General features: G+C 43.4%; 3 protein-coding genes across 4 annotated transcripts; all 3 read left to right on the forward strand.

The window, feature by feature from the left end:
- Positions 1-915: 915 nt before the first annotated feature.
- prf1.8 (perforin 1.8) lies at positions 916-3632 on the forward strand. The gene is made up of 3 exons (XM_055893128.1): positions 916-997; positions 1441-1985; positions 2211-3632. The coding sequence occupies exons 1-3, from the start codon at positions 995-997 to the stop codon at positions 3430-3432; spliced, it is 1770 nt and encodes a 589-aa protein (XP_055749103.1). The 5' UTR covers positions 916-994; the 3' UTR covers positions 3433-3632.
- Positions 3633-8705: 5073 nt separating this feature from the next.
- On the forward strand, positions 8706-23368 carry LOC129831153 (uncharacterized). Of its 2 annotated transcripts, XM_055894232.1 has the most exons (17): positions 8707-8824; positions 9098-9298; positions 9582-9670; positions 9804-9939; positions 10105-10222; positions 13806-13922; positions 14123-14237; positions 15128-15274; positions 15932-16043; positions 16242-17965; positions 18279-18370; positions 18539-18671; positions 18754-18944; positions 21399-21504; positions 22149-22217; positions 22487-22630; positions 22906-23368. In XM_055894232.1, the coding sequence occupies exons 2-17, from the start codon at positions 9121-9123 to the stop codon at positions 23113-23115; spliced, it is 3681 nt and encodes a 1226-aa protein (XP_055750207.1). In that variant the 5' UTR covers positions 8707-8824; positions 9098-9120; the 3' UTR covers positions 23116-23368. The 2 variants fall into 2 exon arrangements, with proteins under 2 accessions (XP_055750208.1, XP_055750207.1); XM_055894233.1 differs by lacking the exon at positions 22149-22217 and having other exon boundaries at positions 8706-8824.
- Positions 23369-24208: 840 nt separating this feature from the next.
- On the forward strand, positions 24209-26361 carry LOC129830558 (ras-related and estrogen-regulated growth inhibitor-like protein). Its single transcript, XM_055893129.1, has 4 exons — positions 24209-24370; positions 24588-24641; positions 24758-24834; positions 25006-26361. The coding sequence occupies exons 1-4, from the start codon at positions 24301-24303 to the stop codon at positions 25420-25422; spliced, it is 618 nt and encodes a 205-aa protein (XP_055749104.1). The 5' UTR covers positions 24209-24300; the 3' UTR covers positions 25423-26361.
- The last annotated feature ends 1575 nt before the right edge of the window (positions 26362-27936 follow it).

Genomic DNA, 27936 nt, shown 5'->3' on the forward strand with positions numbered 1-27936 from the left:
TGTTAAAGACTTAGATCATCGTAAATAGACATTTAATAAAGCATTTTGGGGGATAATTATGAGTTCTTGTGTTTTCATAACATCGAAATCAGTAGAGTGTTTTTAATAAATATTTTCATTTCTGGAAAATAAAATACAGAGAAACAGATGATGATGATACTGTAATGTGGAGAATTTACACTGCATGTATAATGGTTTGGTTAGGTAACATTTACCATGAAGAGCAATGTATCAGCAATGCTATGTTACTGTACTGTCATCGTGACTTAACGTTTCAACTAGTAGTACTACTGGCAGTAGTTTATCCTGTAGGAGAATGTGAATGTCCCAGTACTTTTTCCCCCTCAGTTTTTAAGCTTGCCCTCCCCCACTTCCCCTCAGCAACCAGTTCAGTTTCCATCTCTGCCCTTTTATAGCTGCAGTGGTTTATTTTGCAACATTAAGGAGAACCCAGTGCAACATCCATGCATTCTGAAGTCACTGACACCCACAGGGTTACACTGCTGTCCAAGCTGTCTCACGAAGCGCTCTGTACCAGTAATGGTGGCTGTGGTGAGGTTAAAGTGTGAGAAGAGTGTGTGTGAATGACTCACATAAAGATTTTTTAGATAAAAAAATTACAGAGCAAGAACATCATTGAAGATATTACTGTCCAAGTGAAATGAAACTACGTCTTTCAAGCATATGAAATCATCCTTAAATATTTTTACTTGAAACAGAACCATATCTTGCATAACCAAACTCCTAAAACTCTTAGTTGTTGCATTCTAATGCTAAAGCCACCAACTGACTTGTCACCCAATTACAACAGAGGAGAATGTGCTTTTTTTTTTTTTTGCATTGAAATTTGGGGTTTGCCACTAAATATTCTGTGAAAATGACCAGCAAAAAAACTTCAAGCCACCTAGCAGTGTATTTAAAGGCTCTTCTCTCTCATCCAATATAGAATCAAGAAACAACTGTCTTCGTTTTACATCTCCAAGAGAAAGAGCACATGGTATGATATGAAGTCTCAAACTTTAGACATGTTGTCTTTTGATCTCTAGTCATAAAACCTGAAGGACAACAATTATTCATACAGATCTTAAGGTATATTGTCCTATTTCTTAAAACTTTATTTCATGTGCACTGTACTGTAATTGATAAGTACTTAGTGCTTGGAACAGTACATTTAGTACAACACATTAGTACAACACATTTACTCATAAATTACCATTACAAGCTCACTACAGTGTGTCACTACAGTGTGTGGTGGCAGGTAGCCTAGCAGTTAAGAGCATTGAGCCAGTGACCGAAAGGTTGCTGTTTTAAATCCCAGAGCTGACGCTGACTAGGTGAAAAATCTGTTGATGTGCTCTTGAGCAAGGCACTTAATCCTAATTGCTCTGGATAAAAATGTCTGCTAAATGATTTTGACTAATTCTACTTTTTTCTTTTAAGAGGGTGATGAAGGAGCTGTGTCTACTTTTACTGATCTGCTGGGCAGGCACACTCCAGTGCCTGGCAGGGAGTTTGAGGGGAAAGATTCCTGGCAAGCCACAGGAATGTAAGCAGGCCGAGTTTGTCCCTGGTTACAACCTGGCAGGGGAAGGTTTCGACATTGTGAAGATGCAGCGAAAAGGTTCTTATGTGATCGACATGGAAAATTGGGAGAGGGAGGGAGACACTTGCGAGTTAGGTGTCAATTTCTATTTGGGTGGAGTAAAACAGAAGCTTCCCGCAGCCATGGCAAACTGGAGAGCCCTCACCGACTGCAAGCGGGAGGTCTCAAGCAGCATCTATGAATCCAGTGAGTCCCTCATCAATACCACAACTTCAGCCGTGACCAACAACTGGAAACTTGGCCTGGACCTTGAGATGAAGGGAGTAAAGTTCAATACAATCATTGGAGGGACAGATTCCAGAGAAGCAACATATGTCATTGCAAAGTCGAAGCAGGACAGATACAGTTTCACCAGGCATGAAGTCCATTGTAGCATCTACAGGTAATGCACTCAACTTCAGCGACTAAACTAAAAGATTCTTAAAGAGACTGTAATATGAGGCTAATATGATGCTTTTCATGAATATTGTGTATCCATTGCATGATAAGTTCACATACAATACCATCACATGCTTACCAATTGCGTTCAACTTAACTGCTATTAATGACTAAAATACAACCGATTATTGTTAAATGTTAACCAAACCATTGTCACTTTTTTTCTCAGATATAGCCTGGTCGAAGATCCTCCTCTTCACAAACAATTTCTGAATTCAGTGAAGAAGCTCCCCACTGTTTATGACCTCATTTCTAAGCCGGCCTATAGAAACCTGATAGACACATACGGCACTCATTTCACCTCTCAAGTCAACCTGGGAGGGAAAGTGAGCGCTGTAACTTCCATCAAGTCTTGTCAGGCGACTATGAACGGACTGACAATCACTGCAGTGAAGGACTGTCTCGATGTCGAGGCCTCCTTGTCATATAAATTCAGTGCTAGTTTGACCGCCGAGCTTCACTACTGTAATGAACTAAAGAAGAAACTTGGCACCAACCAAAGTTTCAACAGCATGTTCAGTGACCGCCACTCAGAAATTAAAGGAGGGGTAGTAAATGGAGGCGACCTGCTGTTCACAGGTGCGTTGAACGCAAAGGCCTACAAAGAGTGGCTGGAGTCCTTGAAAACAATCCCTGACGTGGTTCACTACTCCCTTAAGCCCCTTCACTTCCTGTTGAAAAGTGAACATCCTGCTCAACCTGGGCTGAAGAAAGCAGTGGAGGAGTACATCCTTGAAAACGCCCTGATAAAGAAATGCTCAGAGTCCTGTCAGATAGGTACGAGGACCAGCAAAAGGGATCACTGTGCCTGTGTCTGCAACAGTGATCAGAGCATCAAGTCCAATTGTTGCCCTGCTGGGAAAGGCCTGGCCAGGCTGCAAGTCTATCGTTTGAGAGCAAAGGGCCTATACGGGGACATCTTAACCGAAACGGATAGTTTTGTTGAGATCTCATATGATAAACAAGTCAAACTCACTGAGGTGATCAAAGACGACAACAATCCCGTTTGGCCAGAGAGCTTTGAATTCGGACCCATCCATATCAACTTTGCCACCAAACTCACTTTCACGGTGTATGACACAGACGGGGCTGTTTGGAACAAAGATGTCCTGGGTGAATGTTCCTTTGATCTGCGTAGAGGAAATGTGAATGACGTCTGTGTGTTCAAATATGGCACATTCTTCTTCTCCTACACGGTGCAATGTGCTCCCAGCCTTGGAGGCTCACGCTGTGAAGAGTACATCCCCTCTCCTATGAGCGCCTCCCTGGCAAAAGTCTTCCACTCCAGAAATGGCATGCTGGCTGGGGAGAAGTGGCGACTTGAGTTGGGCAGGAATACCACCAATGATGCGGTTGACAAGTTTGGCTTAAAGAGATGTCATGGTGAATAAGGTATGAGGTGAGCAACGAGTTGGTGACTGCTTCGCATAGCATAGTTCAGCATTTCAGATGGTCCCTTTGGCCACAGGCAGGATCATGGTTAGATGATTCATGTGAAATTAAGTGAAATGTGTCATGTGTTTCTGTTCGATCTGTAACATTGATAGTATGAGGAATTGCTTTGCACTGGCTTCTTTTTTGCATTAAAGCACTGAGAAAGACAAAATATGTTTTCGTTTTTTCTTTGTATCTTTCGTCTCTCTGTGTTTCATAATTGTCCTTCAATTTACATGAGGCTGAATGTATCGAACAGGAGAAAGCATCTGAGCGAGTGAAACAGCGCCCCTCTGTCTCTCTATGTGTAGGCCATCTATCTGATGCTGTCTGGTCCAAAAAGGTATGACCATGTTTGCCGCCTGTAGCGTTGAAGGGCAAGGGAAGCCAGCGAGCATCTGACCGCACTTGACAAAAAAAAGTATAAAACGTGCTAATTTTACTCATCTCATATGTATATACTATATTATATTCCACTGTATTTTAGTCAATGCCACTCCGACATCCTAACATTGATATATTTCTTAATTCCATTCTTTTACTTTTAGATATGTGAGTATTGTTGTGAATTGTTAGATACTAGTGCACTGTTTGAGCTAAGAACACAACCATTTAGCTACACCCCCAATAAGATCTGCTAAAAATGTGTATGTGACCAATACAATTTCATTTGATTTGATATCACGGTCGCAAGGCATATGAATTAACAGGTTATAGAGCAAACAACGCAATTATCCAGGCACATAGATAGTAACAATGGCTTTTTGGGGGAAGGGGGGGGGGATTGGCTTACCCAGTGATTTTACCTGACATACCGCTACTGATGGGCCTAGTAGTAAATATGTAATTTCACAGATTTTTTAAAATGACATTTTCATTTGGCATGAACACATCCAGGGAACCGTGTCTCAGTTCATTTTCTTCAAGCTTGGGAATGTACAGCACACCTGAGCTGTTATTGGGTTAGGACACACAAGTCAGAGAAAGAATTTTTGTCTTTGATAATAAAGTTTACTTTTGTTCACTTGTAGTGGCTTCAAGTGGCTACACTAGGTAAAGATAGAAAATACACAGTAGCCTATAGTCCACAATGATGTGTATAAGTTAATACGTACAGTACCAGTTAAAAGTTTGGACACACCTACTCATTCAAGGGTTTTTCTTTATTTTTACTATTTTTTTACTTTGTAGAATAATAGTGAAGACATCAAAGCTATGAAATAAAACATATGGAATCATGTATTAACCAAAAAAGTGTGAAACAAATAAAAATATATTTTAGTTTTTAGATTCTTCAAAGTAGCCACCCTTTGCCTTGATGACAGCTTTGCACACTCTTTTTTACATTTTGTTTTAGGTTTTTAGGTTGTTCCTAACCTAGCATTTGTATGTTTGATATATATACACACATATATATATATATATATATATATATATATATATATATATATATATATATATATATATAGAAGATTTTGAAATGAACACTGACCTTCTACTTAATCTAATAACCATGTGCATGCTATGTATTACTTTGGAAAGGAAAGAGAAAGGGGGATACCTCGTGTGTTGTACAACTGAATGCATTAACTGAAATGTGTCTTCTGCATTTAACCCAACCCCTCTAAATCTATTGTAAGTCTTCATTAAGCTTGTTTGGTTCACCCCAGAGAATTTTGAACTCTCAGGAGTCAGGTATGTAGTGCCTCTTCCAACTGATAGAGGGCAGTGTTTACTCGGAATTCCATAGGTCAGGTGATAATGTACACTACATACCCTTCAAATTTGTGGATTTGGCTGTTTCAGCCACAACCGTTGCTGATAGGTGTATAAAATCAAGCACATAGACATGCAATCTCCATAGATAAACATTGGCAGGAGAGTGGCCCGTACTGCAGAGCACAGTGACTTTCAACGTGGCACCAACATAGGATTCCACAATTCCAACAAATCAGTTAATCAAATGTATTGCTGCCCCGGTCAACTCTAAATGCTGTTATTGTGCAGTGGAAACGTTTAGGAGCAACAACGGCTCAGCCGCAGAGCCACAAGCTCACAGAATGGGACCGCAGAGTGCTGAAGCGAGTATCGTGTAAAAAAAAATCGCCTGTCCTCGGTTGCAACATTCCCTACCGAGTTCCAAACTGCCTCTGGAAGCAATGTCAGCACAAGTACTGTTCGTCGGGAGCTTCATGAAATGGGTTTCCATGGCCGAGCAGCCGCACATAAGTTTTAGATCACCATGTGCAATGCCAAGCGTCGGCTGGAGTGGTGGTAAGCTCACCGCAATTGGACTCTGGATCATGCTTCACCCTCTGGCAGTCCGACGGACGGATCTGGGTTTGGCATATGCCAGGAGAACGCTACCTGCCCCAATGCATAGTGCCAACTGTAAAATTTGGTGGAGGAGGAATAATTGTCTGGGGCTTTTTTTCATGGTTCGGGCCCCTTAGTTCCAGTGAAAGTAAATCTTAACTCTACAGCATACGATGATTCTGTGCTTCCAACTTTGTGGCAACAGTTTGGGGAAGGCCTTTTCTGTTTCAGCATGACAATGCCCAGGTGGACAAAGCAAGGTCCATACAGAAATGGTTTGTCGAGATCGGTGTGGAAGAACTTGACTGGCCTGCACAGAGCCCTGACCTCAACCCAATCGAATACCTTTGGGATGAATTGTAACACCGACTGTGAGCAAGGCCTAATCGCCCAACATCAGTGCCTGACCTCACTAATGCTCTTGTGGCTGAACGGAAGCAAGTCCCCGCAGCAATGTTCCAACATCTAGTGGAAAGCCTTCCCAGAGGAGTGGAGGCTGTTATAGCAGCTAAGGTGGGAACAACTCCATATTAATGCCCATGATTTTGGGATGAGATTTTCAACGACCAGGTGTCCACATACTTTTGACCATGTAGTGTATCTCTAGTGCCTAGTTGCCACTGGAAAAATGTCAGCCTTAGTAGCGGGGTGGTTAGGACTAGCCACTAGTTCACCTTTTGAGCTATTTATGTATTGATGGTTAGAGTTGCAGTCTGACCCCTTAATCCTAATTTTGAAATGAAGCTACTACTGTCACTGTGGCGCATCTGAGAGTGGTGGAGATGTGCTGGTAGTCAAGGTAGCGCTGCCACCTGAGAAAGGGGTGAAAGCTGGCATGGAACTTCACTGCAACCCTCAGCTGTCCATCCCCCTGTTGCAAACACAATCACAGGTGGACCTGCAGCAGATACAGGCACAGCCCTCGGGCAGAACAGCACTGCAGGATACCCACAGCCGGGTTCAGTTTCTGCAGCCTGGCCCAGCCTCCCAGCAGGGGCTACTCCTGAACAGACCTGAACTGCATAGAAGCAGAGCCAGCGGACAGCCAGCAGCAGGAGGAGCAACTGTTCTTAGTGCCTGTTCCCCCCCGAAGACTGGCTAAAGAGCACAGTTGGGATGGAGGGAGTGGCAGAAGAGGTGGGAGCACAAACCATATTAGTGTCAGAGGTGTGATTTCCCAGAGACTTGTTGGAGGACAAGGGTCTGTGCTTAGAGGGTAAGGGTAGAGGACTGAGGCTTATATTACCCACTGATGGACAGCGAGGCCATCGCTTCAGACATCAGGACTACTGTGGTGACCAGTGATGTGAGGGAGAGCTGAAAAGAACACTTTGAAGGGTTTCAGCTCCAGCTTAGCAGTGCGTTTGTTGACTGAAGGCTGTATTACATTAACGGGCCAAAGGGTGGAAGCCTTTATGTAGAGAGTGCAAAGACGTCCGCATACTGTTGTGTTTTATGTACTAAGATGATGGTATGCTAACTTATAACTTAATCAGATGAAAAAGGAGCCATTTAGCAGGACAAATAAGTCAGTCATATTCTTACCATGCAACACAAAATGCTTCATAAAATGTTTAACAATTTGCATTCCATGTGCTCACTTCACTTAGATTGAATTTAATTGAAAACATGACAGTATTAATCAAATAAATCATGCTCAATTACACATTTCATTGCCTGTACTTACAATTATTACAGTATTAATCGAAAAATGTATAATAATTTCACCATCCGTAGGCCAAAGACTTTGTTCATGCTTACACATTTTGGTTGCGTGTCCACTCGCACCTCATCAGGCAAATGACATTTATATGGGTGGATCCCAAAATAAATGCATAAATGAAGTTTGTTGTGAAAAAACATGGTAGATAAAACGATAAGTTGCATAATGTTTTTAAATGTGTGCATGCTTATCTCCTCCGACAGAAAAAAGCTGATACAAAGTGTCTGTGGCAGATTCATCCTCGAAATGTGGCTATCGAAGGAATAGACACATCCGTTTGCCTACTAACGCATTGACCTTTTATCGGTTTAAGGGTCATGGAGGAGAGAGGATGGAGGAGAGAGGATGGAAAAAGTCCCTAGATGTAGCCTGCCTGGTGCCTTTCCACACAACCCTCTCATGTTGTTGCTCTGTCTTTAAAGGGGAAATTTGTGATTGCTATGTATATTTATGGACTTTTAATTTCATGATATTGTAGCGACCCGCACAGACAGCTGTGTGTTATGTGTTAGGCTAGTAGGTGGTTGTGTTGTACTGACCAGTACCCAGTGTTCGCGGGGTCCGACATGTCAATCAACCTGCTATCTGCCAATCACGGGAATTCCTGGAATGTTCTGATGCCGGGCATCCTGGCGGTTGGCGGAGTGGCGTGGAGGGGGGTTGGGCAGGGGGATGGAGCATTGGAAGTTAAGACCAGGTTCAGCCTTTGTTCTCTATCTTACGTCTGGGCTTCACAAGAGAAGGTCATGATTGGCTTGTGGGTTATATTCCATTTATTTGGCGTGTGCTACGGCCCAAACAGTAGCCTGTGTAAAGTTGGTTTAATAAACCGTCAATTCGCAAACTCAAGCCTCTGTCTGGACAATTGTTCATTTATGATCTAGTCAGGTCATTACAATATATAGCCATTGTTCCTCATGATCTTAGTTCAACTGTCCAACCCCATCAGAACCCAAAGTATACACTTGTTGTACTCCTTTGTAATTGTAAACTAACACTGTATAGACTCAAAACATGGTTTAAAATAAAATTGTATATAATAGATGGTCAGGCCTTGCATACACAGTTCTGTCTATGAATTTTGTTCAGCCCCATCCCGCAGTTGTTTACCGAAATAGTGGCGGGGTTGATTCGTTATTGTTTGAACTGCAGATTGCCCCTTCGATTTGGGATTCGGTAATTGAGAGTCTCAATAACGCCACAGAAAGAACAGACGTTTTTATTTTTCTGCCTTTGCGCCACATAACATGTTTGTTGGAGTCTGAGGCAAGCTGGTTACCGCTGGCTAATTTTAATACAATCGTTTTAATGTAAGTTAAAGCCGAATGACTAGACTTTAAGTGGCTCGTCATTAACTAGCCAAGTGTCGCGTGGAAATTGATTTGACGTCCTTGCTACAAACGTTACTAGCTAGTCTCACTATCTCAAGTCATAAAACGTGGCCATAAACCATTTAACGTTACCTCAATATGCTAAAAATAAACGAACTGTGCCAGTGTGACCCCAGGTGAATGCTTAGTGTCATTGTACGCATTTCACTTTTAATAACCCACCTTTTTGTTTCATGGTGATTACCCGGGTAGACGGTTTATAATCGTTTGGTGAAATGGTATCTCCGAGAGCTGACAGGGGGACAACCGCGCCTGTAACCGTGCGACCACTGTGGCCCCTCGATGTTTGTGGTTTGTGTTGTATGGAATTGAAGCCTGACAGAAATCCTCAACTCCTACCATGCCTACATTCTGTGTGTCGGGAGTGTGTTCCCCTAAGTGATTTCAAGACAGGTGAGCCATGTTGAAAGATGTCACACTATTTAGAAACTATTAAGAATTTGAGTGATTAGGTTGCATTTAGTATAACTAGGCTGAAGAGACTTGACCACGGATCAGATTCAGTCTCTGACCAGTCTGATTCACAGTCTGTCCAATAATTAAAATATGCCACACATGGACTAATCAAACCATTTCTGTGGTAAACGTGTAAGTCTGTTCAAGACATGACAAAGTGATTGCAGATAAGCATTCCTGTCCATCCTGTGAATTGAATATCACTTCCATTTTCTCCTAGAATGTCCGGTCTGTGGAAGGCAATACACTTCTTCCGAAATCATTGACAATCCTTTCCTCCCTAGCTTCACCACTGATTCAAAACCCTGGGTAGGTAATGGATGGGTGCTGCTGTGAATGACAGTTGCTGCTGTGAATGACAGTGAACAAAATAATATGTATCACTCAATGTATTGTTGGCTATGAATGGAATGAAAGCTGATATGATACCCCTCTCTTTCAGTGTGGGGGTTGTGATGAGCCTGTGGTCTGTGGCTGGTGTGTAGAATGTGGCGAACCGTTCTGTTCTGACTGTGTGGCAGCCCACAAGAGGGTGAAGTTAACACGCAACCATAATGTCCTACCCCAATTACCTCCAGGTACAACCTTCTGCCATTATGTCAGACCAGGCTATGACCACAAACATTTAGCACTGGCCAATTAAACTTTTTAATCCAATGGAACACCTTATTCAAGGCAGTGTTAACGCCCGCAGTTGGATATTTCTTAGCTGTCAGTGATGGCGTGAAATGTTCGATCTCCAGGTTTCAGCAGGACGGCATTGTGTCCCATCCATAAGAGAGAGCAGATGAAGCTTTTCTGTGTGACTTGTGATCAGCTGACTTGCCGTGATTGTCAGCTAACCTTCCACAAGGAGCACAAGTAAGATTTCCCTCAAGCACCTCCAAATAAAATTGTGTTTGTCACATGCGCCGAATACAACAGGTGTAGACTTTATCATGAAATGCTTGCTTACGAGCCCTTCCCAACAGTATAATACACAGGAATGGAGCTATATACAGGGAATGGAGCTACAGTGCATTCACAATGTATTCAGACCCCCTGACCTTTTCCTAATTTTGTTACGTTACAGCCTTATTCTAAAATGGATAATGTATTTTTTCCCCCCTCAATCTACTCACAATACCCCATAATGACAAAGCAAAAACAGGTTTAGAAATTTTTGCAAATGTAATAAAAATTAAACTAATCACATTTACATAAGTATTCAGACCCTTTAGTCAGTACTTTGTTGTAGCACCTTTGGCAGCGATTACAACCTCGTCTTCTTGGGTATGACGCTACAAGCTTGGCACACCTGTATTTGGGGAGTTTCTCACAATCTTCTCTGCAGATCCTCTCACGCTCTTTCAGGTTGAAGGGGGAGCATCGCTGCACAGCTATTTTCAGGTGATGAGATGTTTGAGATTTTTGATTGGGTTCAAGTCCGGGCTCTGGCTAGGCCACTCAAGGACATTATCCCGAAGCCACTCCTGCGTTGTCTTGGCTGTGTGTTTAGGGTTGTTGTCCTGTTGGAAGGTGAACCTTCGCCCCAGTCTGATGTCCTGAGCGCTCTGGCGCAGGTTTTCATCAAGGATCTCTCTGTACTTTGCTCTGTTCATCTTTCCCTCGATCCTGACTAGTTTCCCAGTCCCTGCTGCTGAAAAACATCCCCACAGCATGATGCTACCACTGCCATGCTTCACCGAAGGGATGGTGCCAGGTTTCCTCCAGACAACGCTGACAACGCCTGTTATAGAGGTCCTGGATGCCAGGAAGCTTGGCCCCAGTGATGTACTGGGCTGTACGCACTACTCTCTAGTGCCTTGCGGTCGAAGGCCGAGCAGTTGCCGAGCAGTTGCCATGCAGCTATAGAACTTTTTGAGGATCTGAAGAACCATGCCAAATCTTTTCAGTCTCCTGAGGGGGAATAGGTGTTGTCGTGCCATGTCTTGGTGTGTTTGGACCATGATAGTTCGTTGGTGATGTGGACACCAAGGAACTTGAAGCTCTCAACCTGCTCCACTACAGCCCCGTCGATGAGAATGGGGACGTACTCGGCCCTCCTTTTCCTGTAGTCCATGATCATCTCCTTTGTCTTGATAACAGGAGAGGTTATTATCCTGGAACCACACTGCCAGGTCTCTGACCTCCTCCCTATAGGCTGTCTCATCAGTGTCGATGATCAGGCCTAACACTGTTGTATCGTCGGCAAACTTAATGATGGTGTTGGAGTCGTGCTTTGCCATGCAGTCATATGTGAACAGGGAGTACAGGAGGGGACTGAGCACGCACCCCTGAGTGGCCCCTGTGTTGAGGATCAGCGTGGCAGATTTGTTGTTACCTACTCTTACCACCTGGAGGCGGCCCATCAAAGTCCAGGATCCAGTTGCAGAGGGAGGTGTTTAGTCCCAGGGTCCTTAGCATAGTGTTTAGCTTTGAAGGCACTATAGTGTTGAACGCTGAGCTGTAGTCAATGAATAGCATACTCACGTAGGTGTTCCTTTTGTCCAGGTGAGAAAGGGCAGTATGGAATGCAATAGAGATTGCGTAATGTGTGGATCTGTTGGGGTGGTATGCAAATTGGAGTGCGTCTAGGGTTTTTGGGATAATGGTGTTGTGAGCCATGACCAGCCTTTCAAAGCACTTCATCGCTACAGACGTGAGTGCTACGGGTCGGAAGTAATTTAGGCAGGTTACCTTAGTGTTCTTGGGCACAGGCACTATGGCGGTCTGCTTGAAACATGGTGGTATTACAGACTTCGTCAGGGACAGGTTGAAAATGTCTGAAGACACTTGCCAGGTGGTTAGCGCATGCTCGGAGTACACGTCCTGGTAATCCGTCTGTCCCTGCGGCCTTGTGAATGTTGACCTGTTTAAAGGTCTTACTCACATCAGCTACGGAGAGCGTGATCACACATTTGTCCGGAACAGCTGGGGCTCTCATCCATGCTTCAATGTTGCTTGCCTCGAAGCGAGCATAGAAGTAATTTAGCTCATCTGGTAGTCTCGTGTCACTGGGCAGCTTGCAGCTGTGCTTCCCTTTGTAGCACATAATAGTTTGGAAGCCCTGCCACATGATCATCGGAGCCTGTGTGGTACGATTCAATGTAAGTCCTGTATTGACACTTTGCCTGTTTGATGGTTCATCGGAGGGCATAGCAGGAAGCTCTAGCCTTTAGCTCAGTGCGGATGTTACCTGTAATCCATGGCTTCTGGTTGGGGTATGTACGTACGGTCACTGTGAGGACGACGTCATCGATGCACTTATTGTTGAAGCCAGTGACTGATGTAGTGTACTCCTCAAAGCCATCGGAAGAATCCCGGAACATATTCCAGTCTGCTAGCGAAACAGTACTGTAGCTTAGCATCTGCGTTATCTAATCAGTTCAGTATTGATTGAGTCACTGGTACTTCCTGCTTTAGTTTTTACTTGTAAGCAGGAATCAGGAGGATAGAAATATGAATTAATTTTCCAAATTGGGAGTGAGGGAGAGCTTTGTATGTCTCTGTGTGGAGTAAAGGTGGTCAAGAGTTTTTATTTTTTTATCCCCCCTCTGGTTGCACATGCTGGTAGAAATGGATTAAAGTCCCCGGCCACTAGGAGCGCCGCCTCTAGATGAGCATTTTCTTGTTTGCTTATGGCCTTAAGGTTGATTGAGTGCGGTCTTAGTGCTAGCATCGGTTTGTGGTGGTAAATAGAGGGCTACGAAAAATATAGATAAACTCTCTTGGTAGATAGTGTGGTCTACAGTTTATCATAAGGTACTCTACCTCAGGCAAGCAAAACCTTGAAACTTCCTTAATATTAGATTTCGTGCACCGGCTGCTGTTTACAAATATACACAGACCGCCACCCCTTGTCTTACCAGAGGTGGCTGTTCTATCTTGCCGATGCACAGAAAACCCTGCCAGCTGTATGTTATCCATGTCGTCGTTCAGCCACGACTCGGTGAAACATAAGATATTACAGTTTTGAATGACCGTTTGATAGGATAGTCTTGATCGGAGCTCATCCAGTTTGTTATTCAATGATTTCACGTTGCCTAATAGGACTGATGATATAGGCAGATTACCCACTCACCGTCGGATCCTTACAAGGCACCCCGACCGACGTCCCCGTTATCTCTGTCTCTTCTTCATGCGATTGACGGGGATTTGGTCCTTGTCAGAATTAAATTATTTGCGCCTGACTCATTAAAGAAAAAATCTTCCAGTGTGAGGTGAGTAATCGCTGTCCTTCTATCCAGAAGCTCTTTTCGGTCATAAGAGACGGTGGCAAAAACATTATGTACAAAACAAGTCGCACAATTGGTTAGGAGCCCGTAAAACGTCAGCCATCTCTTCCTGCGGCATTCTAAATATACATATGGAGACCATAGATGCCATCAGTTCCCTCATGCCTTACCTTGCTACTTACTACTTGATGTTCTCTCTTTCTGTCATTTCTGTTTATTTCCTCTAGGTACCAGTTTGCCCAGGACGCTTTACAAGAGCAGAGGAAATGCTTACAGTATCTAATCGAGACTGCGAGGATGCAGAGAGGGACTGTGCAACAGAACCTACAGGACCTGGATGGACGGTCAGTTAACGCGTTTGTGTCTGGGTGTGCGTGAATGAAAATGATGATGGCGGCACACCAATTGTTCAGGAGTCTGCTGTATCAAAGACAGTATCCAAGTCTCACTGGGTCTGTCATTGTTGATCGGTTCATTTGTGGTCATTTAGTCTCATGAAAGAATGAATAAATGTCATAGCTAGCTGTGTCAACTTTGCCCCCAGGCTGTCTGACTTGGAGGATCTGCAGGAGAGTGTGAGGACAGAGGTCAAGGATATCCTCAAGGGCATCTGGAGTGTCCTAGTGAAGAGGGCCATGCAGCTTTCCAGGGAAATGCAGGTAACATTTCACACACATCAGATTGGCGGAATCTGGTCTCTTGGCCCTTCCACCCATACGGAAGGGTGGTTCACGCTCAGCCCAGTCAAAACTCTTCTGTCCTCATACTCCAATAGTGGAACCAGCTTCTCCCTGAAGCTAGGACAGCAGATTCCCTGCCCATCTTCCGAAAACATCTGAAACCCTACATTTTCAAAGAGTATCTTAAATAATCCCACAGCACCTCCCAGCATGACTAAAATGTAAATGTTATGTAAATCACAGATGTCAAAAATGCAATGCATTGTGATGGACCATTTGCTTTGCTAATTGCTCTTGAGGGGCCTCACCATGTTAGGCTGTGCATTGGACATAATTTCTCTTGTCAGTAGGCATGTTTCCATTGATGCAGGTTAATTCGACAAAAGCAACGTTGCCCCCAAAAAAAGACGTGTAATGGAAACGGCAGCTATAGGAGAAATATTCTAAACATTTTTGTTCATTCGACAACAATTCAGAATTAGGTGTTAATTATAAACCTCAAAGCCGAATTAGCTTTAGTATGGAGATAGCAACCCTACCCACATGCTTTACCAGTAAAGCACTTTTCTTTTACCAGTTTGTATTTTGTTCATACTTTCTCACTGCTGAACCAACCAAGTTGAAGACCAAATTAGTCTGAGGGACTGAAGATGATGTTTAGACTGCTGAGCTAAAGCCCAGGTATCTTCAGGTCTCAGATGAGGTTACTGCTCATGCAACTTGCAAGTCAACTTAATTCCCTGAGTCAACCCAGTCCTGCCAATGAAAAATCGCTGTTTTGTCCACAGAGTCCAGCCAGCTGTGTAGATAACTTGATGCTGCACTCTATATTTGAATGATTGGGAATTGTCTCATTGTTTGTTGCCTAGGATCACTGTTGGAAGGAGAGTGAGTGTGTCACAGAGAGACAGGCCCATCTTAGGAAGCTGGGAGAGAGGCAGACATATGTGCTGGCCTTCACGGAGAAAGCCCTGAAGAGTGAGGATCGCACCTCCCTGCTATCCTGCAAAAGATGGGTAGATAAAAAGTCCAATCTAAGATCAAATGTAACTTAGAATTACACTGAAGAAACAATCTGTAAATATATAGGTAACATTAGAGCGAATACATGCTACTGCCCTGATCTGTTACCGTAAAACTTCAATTAATAGCCCAGCATTTATTTGCTTCACTGAACATTATTCGATTATTAAAGACGGGCATCTTCAGTATTTGAGCCAGGCGTCTATTTCCTTAATGCACACAGCTTTTGCTCAATAAAATATGGAAAAGACAACCATACTGTCTATTGTGACCAGTATAAACATTCTAATTACAAATCCATCGCGAATCAGACTTGCAAAGACTAGGCTGCCTATCATACACCCTCAGTTTTGGGCTTCATGGCGCCATGGCTAGCAACGATGACAGAAATAAAACAACAAGTTTTAATGCACATTACTGGGAATATCAGCTGTGTCCGTGGCAACCTTGTTAAAAATAAAAAATAAAGTGTTTATTTGAAACAGGTGTTTATTTGCCGAAATATGTGCCGATGCCAGCTATTAAAAGGGAGACTGCGTTTAGTTGAAGTTTTTACGGTACATAAAAATGAATCTTGCCTTTCTTGACCCACCAGTGCTCAAGTTGTCTCACCATCTTGTTTCCTACCATCCTCTTCTTTCCCCTTTTAGATCCACTCTGAGCTGCAAGGCGTTCTAGGCAAAAACCCCAGCACAGTGTCTACAATGAAGGAGCTGAAGCTCCACTGTGGCCAGGACATCCACCAAACCCTTGGATGTTTTGGTACGTATCAAAGCAGTGTGATTTTTGATGCGTCTAGATTTGTCGGACTTATGAATAATGACATCTCTATGCAGTGATATTACTTTTTTGTTGGCTTGATGCTGCCAGAAAGATTTTGTTACAGCTTAGAGAAAAATAGTAGAAGATGGTGGAAGTTGCACTCTTAGTTAATGTGTATGTCATTCTGTTTTCGTTCAGGGGAAATTGTGACTAAGGAGGTTCCGTTTGCTCGACTAAACCTGAGAAAGACTCTGGTTTGTCCCATTCAAATCAAGCCTCCCAAATGTTCTCTGGAACAGCAGAGAAACAGCAGAGCATCCTCAACATTGTCACCTTCATCCCAGGAAACCTCCAGTATGTCAGCGGGAAATGCTCCCCTCTCCCAATGTCAACCAACACTAATGCGCTCGCTTTCTTGCCCCCGGTCCTCCCCCTATCCACATGAACCAGAGAGACTGTCATTTTACCACTTTTCCCCTGACTCTCGCGGACCCTCTTTACAGGCACTATCCTCTTCCCGCTCTGACAGCCCTCTGTCCTTGTTCTCTACGTCTGCTGTGAATGCAACAGGTCCCCAGCGATGTGCTGTAAACACGGAAAACAATGACTGCTCGTCATTATCAGGGATTGCACTGGACACCCTTGTCCCATATCACGGGTATCAGGGTGGCTCCTCAAAGTCTGACCTGATGGGGGAACTTGTTTCCCGGGCCTTTCATGTCAAAAGGAAAGCAGGGGATGAAAATGTGGGTTCTCAAATTAAACGAAGTTGTTTGCAGCCCTTGAAGGTACCAGCGGACTCCTCCTGTGAGAGGGTTCCCCCTATAGGTGCTGAAAAGCAGGCTGGGGACGTGGCTGCTACCGTTGTCATAGAAAGAGAAGCTACACCCAACATTACGGACCAGAATGCAACGGCTCCAGTGTACAGACAAGAAGCTACTAAGGCTTCAGGCAGCCGCCAATCACATTTGGTTGTTGGCAGGAGTGTCAAGACGGCCAATCAGGTGGTTTTAGCTCCCTTCACACTCCCTGTCACCGGGAACTCTGTCACTTGGGGCATGTCACCAGCTAATGCCACTCTTTTTCCTGGTACTGTGAACACTCCCCCCAGCTTTGGATGTGTAAGGGCTGTCCCCCCATACTTGGTTTTGCCTGACACACTACCTACTGAGACTGACCCTGTCCACACAAAAAGTGTTAATGTGACTGAAATTGTGCAAAGGGATTTTTCCCGGACTGGAAACCAGCCTGAAACGGTGCAGACGGACTCTGCCTTCATTGGAACGGTGCAGACGGACTCTGCCTTCATTGGAACGGTGCAGACGGACTCTGCCTTCATTGGAACGGTGCAGACGGACTCTGCCTTCATTGGAACGGTGCAGACGGACTCTGCCTTCATTGGAACGGTGCAGACGGACTCTGCCTTCATTGGAACGGTGCAGACGGACTCTGCCTTCATTGGAACGGTGCAGACGGACTCTGCCTTCATTGGAACGGTGCAGACGGACTCTGCCTTCATTGGAACGGTGCAGACGGACTCTGCCTTCATTGGAACGGTGCAGACGGACTCTGCCAGGGCAGAAACCCTGCAGAATGAAATTGTCCAGTCAAACTTCAATGAGACTGAAACCGTGCAGACAGACCCTGTCCTGACTGAACCAGTTTATGCAGTCCAGACAGACACTGTGCAGATGGAACCAGTCCACAGTGAAACTGTCCTTACCGGCATTGTGCAGACTGCGACTCTGCAGAGGGACCAAGCCCTAACTGACAGCGCAGAGATTATTCAGACAGACATGTCAACCACCAATGAGGTATCCCCAAATGACACTGTCAATGTGGTCAGTGTCCCCAGCTGCACTCAGGAAGTTGAACTTGACCTCACCCTTGACCTCAGCAATGATTTCTGCTCTCCGATAGTGGTAAGTGTTTTGCTTTTAGTCCAGATCTATCTAGTTAATGCCCTGAATCATAACTAACTCCAGCCTGTACAGTCTTTCTGCAGTCTCTTGCCCTTCATACCAAACAAAATTGGAAATATTTTTTATCCATTTATTTTCGTATAAACTCTTGTTGGTGTAGAGTGTAATGGTGTCGGAGTGTATTTAAACAATTTCATTTGAAGCATTTTAATGGCTAATATGATTTATTTTTATTTCATCTGAGCGCTATGGCTGTCTCAGTCTTTCCCAACACAACAGTAAAATGTAAACCATTTCTCTTGCTGTCATACAGGAGGAAGATGACAATATGGCTGATTTTGATGTCAGTGCTGCTGACAGTATTGAAGAGACTGGGTGCCAGGCGTCTGTTGGGCTTAATAGCAGGTGACAATCTTTCTATCCTTATTATAACATTTGTCAACCAGAAAAACAGCACAGATCATTATTTTGGGCATGAATTACTTCAGTGTGATGGTGTGTAGCTTAATTGAGTTTGTACATGCATGCATATATCATATTGTGGGTTTAACCTCAGTGCATGGCTCTCTGTAGATTTCCGCAGGTGTCTTTGCTTTGGATGCCCATCCTTGACGCCCATGTTAGCGTCCCTCCAGCCCGCTTCCGCCTCGTCCCAGGGGTCAAAGGGCAGCAAACGGTCGTTCAGGTGATCCAGACGGATGCGCCGGTAAGGCCAACTTTCCCAGTGTTGGTTTGAATGTGTGTTAATATCACATTTTCTTGCTGACACTGGTTTACACATCTTCCAGCAACCAGAGTCTCCTTGCTCCTCCATGTCGAGCCCAGACAGTCTGAGGAGCACCCACCAGCTACGCCCCCTCCTGGCCAGGAGGAAACATTGCACAGCATGTAGGATGTCAGGGAATCTCACCCTGTGTGTCGTGTGTGGACGGCGCTTCCACAGGGAGTGTCACATTCCACCCATCTATTCCTTATCAACGTAAGCTTGTTTAATTAAACAACTTAATTGCATTCTGAATGAGCAGTGATTTAAAAACCAGTCAAGTTTGGATACCTACTCATTCAAGCGTTTTTCTTTATTTTTACTATTTTATACATTGTAGAATAATGGTGAACACATTGAAGCTATGCAATAACACATGGAATCATATCGTAACCAAAAAAGTGTTAAACAAATCAAAAAAATATTTTACATTTGACTTTCTTCAAAGTAGCCACCCTTTGCCTTTGACGGCTTTACACACTCTTGGCATTCTCTCAACCAGCTTCACGAGGAATGCTTTTCCAACCGTCTTGGAGTTCCCACATATGCTGAGCACGTGTTGGCTGCTTTTCCTTCACTCTGCGGTCCAACTCATCCCTAACCATCTCAATTGGGTTGAGGTTGTGTGATTGTGGAGGCCAGGTCATGTGATGCAGCACTCCATCACTCTCCTTTGTCAAATAGCCCTTACACAGCCTGGAGGTGTGTTTTGGGTCATTGTCCTGTTGAAAAACAAATGATAGTCCCACTAAGCCCAAACCAGATGGGATGGCGTATCGCTGCAGAATGTTGTGGTAGCCATGCTGGTTGTGTGCCTTAAATTCTAAATAAATCAGACAGTGTCACCAGCAAAGTACCCCACACCATCTAACCACCTCCATGCTTCATGTTGGGAACCACACATGCGGAGATCATCCGTTCACCTACTGTGTTTCACAAAGACACGGCAGTTGGAACCAAAAATGTCACATTTGGATTCATCAGACCAAAGGACAGATTTCCACCGGTCTAATGTCTATTGCTCGTGTTTCTTGGCCCAAACAAGTCTCTTCTTCTTATTGGTGTCCTTAAGTAGTTAGTTATTTGCAGCAATTCGACCATGAAGGCCTGATTTACGCAGTCTCCTCTGAACAGTTGTTGAGATGTGTCTGTTACTTGAACTCTGTGAAGCATTTATTTGGGCTGCAATTTCTGAGGCTGGTAACTCTAGTGAACTTATCCTCTGCAGCAGAGGTAACTCTGGGTCTTCCTTTCCTGTGGCGGTCCTCATGAGAACCAGTTTCATCATCATACTTGATTGTTTGTGCGGCTGCACTTCAAAGTTCTGGACAATTTCTGGATTGACTGACCTTCATGTCTTAAAGTAATGCTTATTTGCTTATTTGAGCTATTCTTGCCATAATATGGACTTGGTCTTTTACCAAATAGGGCTATCTTCTATATACCACAACTGATTGGCTCAAATGCATTAAGAGGGAAAGAAATTCCACAAATTGACTTTGAACAAGGCACACCTGTTAATTGAATTGCATTCAAGGTGACTACCTCATGAAGCTGGTTGAGAGAATGCCAAGAGTATGCAAAGCTGTCAAAGGCAAAGAGTGGTTACTTTGAAGAATCTCAAACAAATCAATATATATTTTATATTTAATACTTTTCTTTGGATGCCATAACCCCACCGCCACCATGGGGCACTGTTCACACTGTTGACATCAGCAAACTGCTTGCCCACATGATGCTGTCTGCCATCTGGCCGGTACAGTTGAAACCAGGATTTATTCGTAAAGAGCATACTTCTCCAGCGTGTCAATGGCCATCGAAAGTGAGCATTTGCCCAGTGAAGTCGGTTACGACTCCAAACTGCAGTCAGTTCAAGACCTTGGTGAGGATGACGTGCATACAGATTAGCTTCCTGCGATAGTTTCTGTGCAGAAATTCTTCAGTTGTGCAAACCCGTTTCATCAGATTATACATGGTCTGCATTTGTGAGACCGGTTGGACCTACTGCCAATTTCTCTAAAACGGAGGCGGCTTATGGTAGAAAAATGAACATTATGAGAAAAAGAAAGAAACCCGCACACTGCTCTTGCTAGTATCACTGCTCTTTATTAAGTTTACGTATTGGCCTCATAAACATTAAATTATCTGGCAACAGCTCTGGTGGACATTCCTGCAGCCAGCATGCCAATTGCATGCTCCATCAACTTGAGACATCGGTAGCATTGTGTTCTGACACAACTGCACATTTTAGTGGCCTTTTGTCCCCAGCACAAGGTGCACCTGTGTAATGACCATGCTGTTTAATCAGCTTCTTGATATGCCACACCTGGCAGGTGGATGGATTATCTTGGTAATGGAGAAATGCTCACTAAACGGGATGTTAAACAAATTTGTGCCCATCATTTGAGAGAAATAAGCTTATTGACTTTATGGAACATTTCTGGGATCTTTTTTAAAATTTCAGCTCATGAAACATGGAACCAACACTTTACATGTTGTGTTTTTTAAATATTTTTGTTCAGTGTATATTTATATATTTTTACTTCTTTATTACTTCAATAATTGGTTTCTTATTAGAATCTGTATTAGAGGTTTCACTGTGGGGCCCAAATAAAGCATTGAGATTTCTCTCTCTGTATTGGCCTGATGTATGTGATGCTGCTCTCCCAGTGAGAGCTGGCAGTGTATGCTGTGCCGGGACCTCTCTGATCTGGTGTTGCTGCAGGACTACAGTGGGACCGACGGGGAACTGTGTATGAGCCCTTCTGACCAAATGGTGAGCCTTTTTACTTTGTAGAGCATGTCTGGGCACGTCTGCTATCTTTCACTTGAATATGTGCATCTGTGTACACACATGACTGTGCATGCCCAGTTCTTTGTTTCAGCATGTCTACGCAGGTCTGGTATTGTTTACTGTGTCTGCTTCTAATACTTATTGACCGTGACCCTATTTTAATGGAAATGATCTGATTTTTAGATCCAGGAAATAATTTTTCATTGAAAGAAACAAGGGTAGAGTAAAAATGTCAGCCATGTATTTCTGATATGACTAGGTCTTAGTTGTTTATTTTAACCCAGACTCCTCCAACCCAGCTTTTTTTAGTCTGGCTGTTTTTAGATCACTATTGTTTCTGTTAGTTTGCCCACTCAAGGTGTTTTGTCTATTGTACTGTAAAGCAGTGTTACCCAACAGTACATATTTTTGTTGTGGCCCCAGACAAACTCACCTGATTCAACTCATTGAGGGCTTGATGATTAGTTGACAAGTTGAATCCGGTTTGCTTGTCTGGGGCTACAGCAACAAAATGTGTGTTGTTGGGGCTACAGGAGGACTGGAGTTGGGGTAACACTGGTCTACAGTGTGGATTTGCTGGACCGTGTGTGTAAACCATCTCTTACCCTTTGGGGTTAACCCTACAGAGATGTGAGCGCTTACTACTCATCCTTTTATGCAGACAGTGCAGGGTTGTCCTCTACAGACCAGCCAAGGTAATCGACAAGTGCAACTTACTGCATTTACCTTCACATCCTCAACATCCCTCTTAGTATTGTCCTGGTGTTATCTATTAAAATGTCACAACACAGACTTTTCATGTTTATTACCATGTAAGTTGCTGACAAATGAGTCCTTTTAATGAAGTATGAATGTTTTTCAACTGTGTGTTGAATATACTGTATACAATTGCAGTTTCATGTTAGTCAGTTGTATTGCTTTGACTCTAGAGAAAAATAGTATTGATTTATCTTCCTCTCCTTAGCTCTCTTCCCGGTCTTCTCACTACATTGACATCACCATGATACGGGGACGGTTGCTACGGAAACTGGTCCCCCCTTACTGCACCCCGTCGGAATTTGTGTCCGATATCTGGCTTCTCCTCCACACACTGTTGAAGAGCGTGAAGGTGAGGAGACTCACAATGGCTGTGTCCATGTCTCAGCTCACCCTGATTTCCTATAGAGAAATGCATATGATGGCTAGAGTTCCATATGTAGGCCCTCATTTCCAAATGACGACTGTTTTCTTTGTCAATCCCTTAACTCCTACCTTTTACTTTACATTATGAGACAATTTGTCAGAGCTTTGCATTTGGAAAGCCGTACTCTATTGCTCTCTTTAGTCCTCAATAGTGATCTGGTTCTGTTGCTCTTTCCCCTCTCTCTCGCACACTATTCCAAGTCAGTGGACCGACTTCAGGCATTTTTTGGGAAGGAGCTGGGCAAAACGTTTGAGGGGACCCTGCACCCTTCGCTGCTCGTCAATCCCCACCAAGGGGAGGCGGGGAGGAATGCGGAACAAGAGGGGGACAAGGAGAAAGTGACCATGAGGAAGAATCCGAGACCTCTCGAGGTAGAGCATGCAGGCGAAGACATTTCACGCGGGACTTAATGAAAGGGAAAAGAAGCCTGTATTTATATGTATTGATTTGAATTGCTTGCTGAACATGTTTGTACATACAGTTGCCTCCAAATATAATGGAACCACACTCGTCTTTAAAAATTCGGTTTCTAAAATAACATTTCATTTTTTGAAAATGTGTTTATTTGACCGCAACTGTAGTTGGTTACAAACACTGGGGATAAAGTGTTTTTGTGTGTGTGTGCATCTTTATATTTCGTATCTATTTACAATAAACATTTTTGTGTGCATCTTTTGTATACGTCTAAACTCAGTGAAAATCTTACTGGGCGCTATTCAAACAGGACCATGGTAAGTTAAAATGTCCATAATATTACCACCACTGGGTGGCATTGGTCATCAGTAAATTGACTGAATGCTAAACATTGGTCACCAGTAAATTGACTGAATGCTAAACATTGGTCATCAGTAAATTGACTGAATGCTAAACATTGGTTACCCATCATATAAGGTCCTCCTGTCTTTGATCTTATGACTGTACAGAGTGGGATAACTTAATTGCAAGTTATTTTAGCGTTTGCTTGTTTTTTTTTGTGTAGACTATAAATTGTGTTCTGTTACTTCCAAGATGATAGTTTCATATGAATCTGTGTCCATTTAACTGAACTCCAACATCTGTGAATATCAAACTGATACATTTGAAGGTTTAGAGAATTATGCTATTCTGTACATAGCAGCGGAGTGTAGTGGGGCTGCAGTACACCTGAAAAAACTGAATTTGTATTTATCACAAATAGTGCACTGGGCCTTTAATAGTGCTGTATTAGCGGATCAATATAGCGTATGTAGTGCAGGCAAACACTTTTTTTCAGCACCCCTCCCCCCCACACACACACACACACACACATATACAATCAAAAATAAAAACGCAGCAAACTACTTACCGCAGCTATAATTCTGTATTGTTAATCGCTGGGCACGAAATTCTATATTAAGCGCATTGGTCTCTGACAAGCGCACAGTCCTCTCATTGGCCCGTAGGTTTTATCCATCAGAGAACCGGGCCCGCCTACTCCTTATAAATTGACAGACGGCACAATCCAATATATATTTTACACTTAGTGTATCCTCCACGTTGAACAGATACGGAAAACGTTGCACCCTTTTAACAAATGGTTGTCTAACTAAATCCGCACACGCCACTACAACAAAACAATGGAAGGAAGTCAGCAAAAAGTTGAGGCTAATTTCTTACTACTTGGAGCTGAAAGCGTCGGTAAATCTGGTGAGAATAATTTGAATGAATCCTTGAAATGTTTTTGCAGTTTTATTCACGACATTGACAGTCTTTGTGCACCATGAAGAGCATATATGTGATCATTGAAAGTAGACGAGTTATGATGGCCAAATGCAACGTAGAATGTCTTTCCTTGTGTAGGGATAATACATTTACTGATCAACATGTCTCATCAATTGCGCTATTTTCTATTTTCTGCCCTCAGCTCTCACGGTGCGGTTTCTCACTAGAAGGTTTATTGGCGAATACGGCGATATTGGTAAGTGCTGGTCTTTTGACTTGATCCATTGGTAATGATATAATTGCATTCAAATCAAAAGGTTACAGTCGGTCAAACCAAGTATCTAAATGGTCCGTTATTTTTTGCCTTTACAGAATCCATCTACAGTCATACTGACAGAATAGACGGACGGGATATCTGCTTTAATATCTGGGACTCACTTTGCCCTCAGGTGAGGCAAAACATTGTATATCATTTGGGCTACATTATAATAACGTTATAATGGTAACAAAGACTTTGACTAGTGGATACTCCAGCAGTCAGGGCATTCTTGAGGTTTTTTATTAAACAAGGAGGTTAAAGGGTTTACTAAAGGAATGTATTATGTCTTCATGTGTTTTAGAATGATGAGGGCGCGGGACACATCAGCGACAGACAACTCCAGTGGGCTGACGGTTTCATCCTGGTTTACAGCATATGTGACCGTGCCAGCTTCAACGTGGTGCGGCAACAGGTGAAGCGCATCCGGCAAGCCAAAAGCAAATTCCCCGGCTCACCTCCCATCGTCATCGTAGGGAATAAACGCGACCTCCAGCACCGCCGCACCGTCTCCAGCGAGGAAGGACGCCTCCTCACTCTTTCCACCAACTGTGGCTTTTTCGAGATCTCTGCAGCGGAGACATACCACGGGGTACAGCTGGTATTTCACGAACTGCTCGACCTTATCCGAGAGGCGAGGGCGCTCAAGAAGGGGGCAGCTGGGATCAAAGGTATCGTGAGAAGCATGTCCGCCGTTTTCGGGCGGAAGAGAACTGAGTAGTTCCAATAGCCTAATATGAGAGACACTGAGATGATAGTTCTGCATCTAAACGGTCCGGGACTTGTCCGTGCGTGAAGTGGATTGTTACGTTTCCATATTGGAATAGGTCAGTGCGGCCTAACTGAATTCACGCTGCTTGGATTCTTACTCAAATGAGAAGATTGACAATCAAATCCTGTCGAACGGGCCTTTGGACAGTCTACTTACTGCAAAATAAATACTCTTGAGTGTCTGAGGTCAGCTGGACTAAAGTAGCATTACATGCCCTTAAATGTCCAATTTATATTACATTGCCGTACAATGAATTGCCAACTGTAAAGCAAAGGGTATCGTGTTTAAATGCCTGGAAGAAGTATTGTGGAAAAATGATGCGCAATAGACAATTTCTTTCTCTTTACTAAACTGTATCAGTATGCAGAACGTTCTAAGGGTCAGGCCAGCTTGGCCTTGTCATTGGCACAATCCTTTTTTGGACTGTTGACAATCTATGCAAGAAACATGAGAATGTGTAGCTGTTTCACTCATTATAATGGTCTGATCATTAAACTTGCTGCCTCAGTTAGTATACATGTAGCTTTGTTGTGTTTCCATATATGCCACCAACATCACACGTCAAGGCATCTTGAAAGGCCAGGTATTGGGGGACCATTCTCTGTTCATCTTTATGATGTTCAATAATGTCAATACCGTCCATTTGTGTACTGTACATTTGATGTGTTCTAAGAATGCAGAGGCTTTACTTTTTCATAGGGTTGTTCATGCACTGGACAAACGTCTTGTCTATTTCATTTAGTACTGATTCTATGAAAAATGTTTGGGAACTTTTCATGAATGAGAACTGAAGTCATGTTTGTTATACAAGTCATTAGACTTTAAGTGAACAAAGTGTACACACTACAGAACTTTGTCCTACGATTTCCTAATAAAATGTCAAACAAATGCTTAAGTGCAATCTATATTTTTTCACGCTCTATTTGTCAAGCCATGATGGAGATAAAAAAAAAAAATCACTTTAAGGGAACATCTTCTCACCCATTCTAGCTAGAGGTAAAGATGAACCAAACCACATCTCACTCCTCTCCCCAGATACTTCACGAATGACCTGAAAATGGATTGTCATTGAGCTGTCAACAGATCATCTCAACTAAGGTTTCCAAGGTTATTTGGACAGAAATCCATTCAATTCCATTATGTGAAGGGTGAAACACACGATACGTAATGCAAAACCATTTTGAAAACACAAACATTTGACATTCCAAAAAGTTATCCCTTATCGTGCCCTCTCACAAATCAGAAATCTCTCAAAGAATTCTGTCAATGCAGCTCCAAGATCGCTGAACTGAGATTTCCAAGCCTAATCCCATAGAATCCCTATGGCGAAAGTAGCCAATCTAGCTCCCATCAATGTTGATTTCCTAACCAAGGTAAACTACAAAGGAAATGCAGTCAATCACCCTGAAGTCTGTGCTCTTAAACTCTGCACTTCAAAGCCATTTCCTCCACTGCATTCGATTTCACAGACCAAATGAAACCGATAAAAACTAACATCCTCGTTAACAAAAGAGGGGAGCTCGTGCCACCTCATTGCCCCCTTGTTAACTCACAGGTTCACTCACACACTTTACCTGACAGGATCTATGTGTGGGATACTGACTGCAGCATGATGACCGTTGTGGCCAAGCGTGGGAGTTCTCCAGTCATAACACCTGAGCATCAGATCGCGCCCCAACAGAAACCACGTCTCAAGGGGCAGATTGGCTTAAGGAGGCTATGTGCGGTACTTTGCTAATGCTGCGAGTTTGCACATACAAACATCCAGCAGGAAGGATATGTAAGCAAGGTCCTGATGAGCAGTTGATTAGTGGAATCAGGTGTTAGTGTTTAGCAGGGCTGGAGCAGTAACCTGAAAAGTTCTCCAGGAGGAGGGTTAGCCACCCCTGCGGTGACAAGCAGTGGGGGATTCGATATTGTGGGGGATTCGACAGACACCATGCTTCAGGCAGTCCCCACAGGTACTTCATCTTTATCACTTACTGCTCAAAAGCTTTGTTTAAACATGGTCCTGTGTCCTGATTTTGTCCACATTCTGATTGTGCGTGGTGTTAAAATGTGACTTTTATATGTCCACTGTATACTCATTGTGACCAGATTTCCTGGTACCTCCCTCGATGCAAATGATTTGACAGATATTCTTATTTTTTTTTAAATCTATATTTATTTACTTTAAGAAATATTGGTGCCATAAGTCAATGGTGCCAGCTGTCAAGGATTTTAGAATGTGGGATAAGGATAATTTAAATTTGGTTTTACTTTCCAGATCCGTCTACATATCCAGTGACAATGAGTGCCTGACTACCTCTGGAGGTGGGCATGAAGATCTGATCACATTCAGATCACAATGTGTCTTTTAATCGTCTACACCCGTCGTAAAATTTGGACTCAATCAGAATGTGGATCAGGATAAAGGATGCATGTTTCTACCAGGTGTAAACGTGGCTGAAGAAGCAAAACGTC

Source organism: Salvelinus fontinalis, chromosome 32, assembly GCF_029448725.1.
Source record: "Salvelinus fontinalis isolate EN_2023a chromosome 32, ASM2944872v1, whole genome shotgun sequence".
NCBI lineage: Eukaryota > Metazoa > Chordata > Actinopteri > Salmoniformes > Salmonidae > Salvelinus > Salvelinus fontinalis.

Excerpts from the sequence above, each read along its gene's own strand:
- prf1.8 (XM_055893128.1), top strand. Across the intron at positions 1,986-2,210 it reads GTCCATTGTAGCATCTACAG|ATATAGCCTGGTCGAAGATC; the intron begins GTAATGCACTCA and ends TTTTTTTCTCAG.
- LOC129831153 (XM_055894232.1), top strand. The coding sequence starts at position 9,121 with ATGGTATCTCCGAGAGCTGACAGGGGGACAACCGCGCCTGTAACCGTG. Across the intron at positions 17,966-18,278 it reads ATTTCTGCTCTCCGATAGTG|GAGGAAGATGACAATATGGC; the intron begins GTAAGTGTTTTG and ends GCTGTCATACAG. Across the intron at positions 21,505-22,148 it reads TGAGCCCTTCTGACCAAATG|AGATGTGAGCGCTTACTACT; the intron begins GTGAGCCTTTTT and ends TTAACCCTACAG.
- LOC129830558 (XM_055893129.1), top strand. The coding sequence starts at position 24,301 with ATGGAAGGAAGTCAGCAAAAAGTTGAGGCTAATTTCTTACTACTTGGA. Across the intron at positions 24,371-24,587 it reads TGAAAGCGTCGGTAAATCTG|CTCTCACGGTGCGGTTTCTC; the intron begins GTGAGAATAATT and ends TTCTGCCCTCAG. Across the intron at positions 24,835-25,005 it reads GGGACTCACTTTGCCCTCAG|AATGATGAGGGCGCGGGACA; the intron begins GTGAGGCAAAAC and ends CATGTGTTTTAG.